Below are 5,481 nucleotides of genomic sequence, written 5' to 3' on the forward strand. Positions count from 1 at the left end.
TTTAAAGATGAAGATGTACCAGTGGGAGAGTCTGTGTGAAGTTAATGGTGACCAGTTAACCAGTGAATACTGGGTGCAGTGGTGGGTACGATAATCACAGCCAGTTATGAATCTTAGTGCACCATGATAGACAGCATCCAACATCTGCAGCATCCAACATCTGCAGCATCCAACATCTGCAGCATCCAACATCTGCAGCATCCAACATCTGCAGCATCCGACATCTGCAGGGTTCTTGTAGGAGCGTTCATGTAAATAATGTCACCGTAATCAATGGAGGGAAGGAAAGTCACAGATACAAGGTGTTTCCTAACATTCAGGGTTAGACAGGATCTGTTTCTGAAAAACAAACCCAGTTTAACTTTCAGTTTCTTTACCAAGTTTTCCACATGGAGCTTAAAAGAAAGATGTGAGTCGACCAAGATACACAAATATTTATAGGAATGAACAAACTCAATGGGGACACCATTTGAGGATGAGATCGGAGGAAGAACTGCTGGGACCAACTTCCTATTTGAAAAAAGCATCCCTTTGGTTTTATCGGCATTTAGGACAAGTTTGAGACGGAGCAAGTCTGACTGGATGATGTCAAAGAATCTGGGGTTACAGTACGTAACCAACGTTTTATTTGGGGAGTATCTGGGCTCAGCTTGAGGAATAGGGTGAGGAGCTCAGTCATGGGGAAGTTCATTAGGGTAGGGCTGGTGTTCCTGCCCACTGAAAGGAAGGGGTTCAACTGATGAAGTCATGAAGGAATCAGATGGATCAGTGGGAGGATCATCAGGAATAGGATTTTCTTTAGTCTGGTTCTCATGGACAGGGTTTTCTTTGGTATGGTGGCTCTTCATGTGTGTTTTCAAACAGTGGCTCTGGGTGAAGGATTTGTCACAAAGGGTGCACTTGTAGGGTCTCTCTCCATTGTGGGTCCTCATGTGAACCTTCAGGTGTTCTGCTCGATAACACGCCTTCCCACAAATCCCACAGACGAACTGTTTGACGTTTGAATGGGTCAACAAGTGGTTCCTCAAGTGAGATTTAACTTTGAAGGCACGTCCACACTCAGAGCATTCAAACGGTCTTTCGTTAGAGTGACATTTGCAGTGAGAGTTTAGTAGTTGTTTGGACGAAAAGGCCTTACTGCACAGGTCACAAACAAATGACCTCTCGCTGCTGTGAGTGCTCAGATGAGCCCTCAGGCGTTGATCTGTTGGGAAATCTTTTGAGCAGATGTGGCAGAGGAATGACCGATCTCTGACAGTGTGGGTCTTCATGTGTGCCCGCAGAGTACTTGGAAGTTTAAAATGTTTCCCACACATTTTGCATCCATGGCGCTTTTCCTCTGAATGGATCAGCCTGTGGAGGATAATAAATTTGCGGTGAGCTGAGGTCTTACCACAGATTTTGCAGTGGTATGTATCTTTGTCGGTGTGTGTCCTTCTGTGAGCTGTGAGCTGTGACTTCAGACCAAACGACTTCGGACAAACATCACATCTGTATGGTTTCTCTTCCATGTGAACCGAAAGGTGAGCGTTCAGGGCATGCTTAAAAGCAAAAGTTTTATTGCAAACGTTACATTTAAACTGACTGTTTCCTGTGTGTTTAGTGGTGTGCCTGTTCAGACTGGTGATGGAGATGAAAGTCTTCCCGCAGCGTGAGCAGATGTGAACATTTTTGTGATTTCTGAGATGTTCTTTTAACTCTTCTACAGATTCAAACTTCTCTCCACAGACCCCACAAACGTTCTGCTGCTCGTCCACGTGACTCCAGGTGTGGATGATCAAACTCCCCAGATTCCAGTACCAGACTCCACACACTTTACAAGACTTTGCACTCTCCACAGTCTTCTTCACATCTAGTTTAGCTTTCTTGCTTCTTGGTTTTCTGCAAGTCTTCAGTTCAGTATCTGGAGTCCAGCTGCCATCTCCGTCTAACACTTCTTCTCCACTGTTTCTGGAATCCATGTCATTCTCAGCTTCTTCTTCTCCTGTTTTCAGGTCTTGATGCTCTGGTCCTGATCTGGTGGACAGATCATCTCCTCTGGTATGGTCTACACTGTCAACAGGGCTGCAAAGAAGGAGAAATACAATGTTGGTACTTAGTAAATTAGACAACTTCCAATTTATCCATTTTCTTGAACTATACCTATATTAAACCTATACTCCCCAACAACACCTTCCACCTCCTCCTGGATGATCTCAATGTCTTCAGAGAGGATACCGAACATTTCCAGAGTTCTGGATCACCTTCAAGGTCTCCTATCCATAGACATGCCTAGAAACCTTCCACAGGGGGTGCACAGAAGCCATCTTGAACCACCTCAGCTGGATCTCTTTAACAAGGCGGAGCCACTCCACTCCCAGCTTCCCTCAAGGTGATGGAGCTTCTTACTTTTTTTCAAGGCTGAGCTCAGCCACGCAACAGAGTTGCAGTTCATTTCAGCTGCCTAAATCTAGAACTATCTTCTTTTGGTTAGACCAAGATCATATTTTTGCTGCTCCTACTGAGTCAGAGGTTTGATGACTGGTTGGATCCTCCTCTCCAACACCCTGGAGTAATCTTTCCAGGGGAATCAGAGAAGTGTGAGCCTTCAATAGTTGGAACAGACTCTCTGGACTCCTTGTTGACTAGGAGGACCACCACCCTAGTCTTTCCATCCACAGGTTTTATTAATAGCAGTCCTATCTGCAATGCTGAAGAAGGGTGCCAACTGTGGAAGCCCAACAAAATCCGGAGCCTTCAGCTACTTAGGAAGAATCTTATCCCTTCTTGGTGCCCTGCTACTGGGACACTTTTTAACTCAAATTTTACACTCAATGACTACTACCGAGACATCTGACTTATCTGTTCCTGAGTCCTCAGCCTCTGCCTCCTCAAAGGTGGACATGGTAACTTGAGTAAGGTGATCCTGAAACTGTTTTTTATATCGTCTAACCATATTCCAGTCCACATCAGCAGCTCCTCACACAAACAAAGCACAGCCTGGGACAGGGACTTGTTTTCTTTTCATGAGCTGTTGAACAGTTTCTCACATCGTCACTGAGGCCAACCAGAAGTCTTTCGCTGATGTCTCTCAGAAATCCTCCTACACACAGTTCTTTTAATTCTGCAACCACAGATGAAGCAGAACTTCAGGCCATTCTCATCAAGATTAACATAACCAATCAATCAGATCAATATGCATCAGAACCACCAGGCCAGCCCACAGCGTTTGTCCCCTGAGGCTGCTGAACAAACAACCCCCATGACCACCTCCACACTTAAGACACTGAACGAACCCTAACCCTAACCCTAATGGACAATGCCATAGCCACCACACTTCATCTGGCTTCCATGCACTTGGACAAAAAAAAAAAAAAAAAAAAAAACACATTAGGATGCTGTTCATAAACTTTAGCTCAGCATTCAACACCATTGTTCCTCAGCATCCGATTGGAAAGCTGAGCACGCTGGGCCTGACCACTTCTCTCTGCAACTGGATCTTGGACTTCCTGACTGGGGGACCTCAATACATCTGGATCGGAAAGAACACCTGCAGCACCACCACACTGAGCACCGGAGCTCCCCAGGGCTGTGTGCTCAGTCCACTGCTGTTTACTCTGCTTACACATGACTGTACAGCAATGCACAGCTCAAATTCCATTGTGAAGTTTGCAGATGAAACGACTGTGTTGGGTCTTATCAGCAATAACGAGTCAACGTACAGAGTCGAGGTGCATCGGCTAATGGACTGGTGCAATGTCAACAACCTGTCTCTGAATGTTGACAAAACCCAAAGATATGGTCACTGATCCAAAAAAGTTCAATCTGGTCCTCTGGAAATAAAAAAAAACAAAACAAAGCAAAAAAATATAGAAACGTTTCGTCTCTCATCCAAAGGACTTCCTCAGTCTGAGGTGCTGTATTCAGCTCAGTCTCTTAAATAGCACCTTCTCAGAGTGGATCAACCAGTTTGCTGCTGACAACCAAAACCAGCTGATCACATGCTCAAGAAGGACCATCAGCCTAACAATGGATCATTAGCACCTGATGGCTGTTTACTGTTCACAGAGGGCTGAGTGATACTAGCAATCACAGCATTGTAAGAGGGGGACAGTTGAACCTGGAGGCTCCACCCCTGTTTAATGATGGACGGTTTCTTTTCACAAAGATGGCCTCCTTATCCTCCACATATTTGCTTAGTTAAATCCAGGTGGCAACTTTTTCTTTTTGCCAGGCAGTGTACTTGTTACTTTAAATATGCAAAAAATAAAGTTATACATTTGCTTTTTAGAATCTTTTATGGTTCAGTCTAGTTCAGGAAACACAAAGACTTAAAAAGAAGTTTAAGTCTATCTTATTCTAAACCCACAGGCACCAAGTCGGGGGGGACTACAAGTAGACCCGCACCAGCTCAACGCCTCCCACCACAGGCAACTCCAGAGTGGGATAAGGTCCAGCCCCTCTCAAGGAGATCGGTTCCAGAGTCCATGCTGTGCGTCGAGGTGAGCCCAAATGGATCTAGTCGGTACCTCTCAACCTCACGCACAAACTCAGGCTCCTTCCCCACCAGAGAGGTCATGTTCCATGCCCCAAGAGCAGCTTTGGTAAACCAGGGTCAGAGCGCCAAAGCCCCCACCATCGGCCACTGTCCATGGCTTCATGCACCAGACTTTTATGGGTCCTCCTGCAGGTGGTGGTCCACAGAAAGACAAACCCATGTTGCTCCTTCAGGCTGAGCCCATCCAGGCCCAGTGAGTAGAGACCCGGTCAGCAAACACTCGTGGACGAGCCCCTCCCCCAGGCCTGGCTCCAGGGTGGGGCCCCGGTAACCCACGAACGGGCAAGGGACACTGAGTCCCTTGTTTTATCCTGTCCATAAAAGTATTTTGAATTGCTCTTTGTCTGGCCTGTCATCTAGGACCAGTCTGCCTTGGGAGACCCTACCACAGTCCATCGCCCCCAACGGCAGAGCTCCTAGGATCATTCAAGCGCACAAACTCCTCCACCACGATAAGGTGGTGATTCAAGGAGGAGGATCTTAAAATCCATTTTTCCTAAATCTTTATATCTATTTTACCTCGAGTGGAGCCCGGTTTCAGAGTCCAGGAGCACGGGACCAGCAGACGGAGGCTCAGGGACATTTGGCCCAACTTGAAGTTCTTTTGTCTGAAAAAGATTGTTCCCAAATTATTAATTTTAATTTTCTTCACAGGAACATTTTAAACATACAACTTATGAACACAATTTTACAAAATAAAAAAGTTTTAACCCCTCCCCCCCCCCAAAAAAATCCCATATATAAATATATATATATATATTTATTATGTGTGTGTATATATATATATATATATGTGTGTGTGTATATGTATGTGTGTGTGTATATATGTATATAAATATATATACACATATATATATATATACACACACACATATACATATTTATATATATACACACACACATATACATATATATACACATATACATATATATATATATATATA

The 5,481-nt window shown here is 44.7% G+C and overlaps 1 protein-coding gene across 1 annotated transcript; it reads right to left on the reverse strand.

Annotated features, from left to right (window-relative positions):
- Positions 1–605: 605 nt before the first annotated feature.
- LOC119410301 (gastrula zinc finger protein XlCGF46.1) lies at positions 606–5,122 on the reverse strand. Its single transcript, XM_037677217.1, has 2 exons — positions 5,057–5,122; positions 606–2,064 (listed from the first exon to the last, which is right to left on the reverse strand). Exon 2 carries the CDS (start codon positions 1,959–1,961, stop codon positions 672–674), a length of 1,290 nt encoding a protein of 429 aa, XP_037533145.1. The 5' UTR covers positions 1,962–2,064; positions 5,057–5,122; the 3' UTR covers positions 606–671.
- Positions 5,123–5,481: the final 359 nt, after the last annotated feature.

This window comes from Nematolebias whitei, chromosome 1 (genome assembly GCF_014905685.2).
Source record: "Nematolebias whitei isolate Nwh7 chromosome 1, NemWhi1, whole genome shotgun sequence".
Taxonomy (NCBI): domain Eukaryota; kingdom Metazoa; phylum Chordata; class Actinopteri; order Cyprinodontiformes; family Rivulidae; genus Nematolebias; species Nematolebias whitei.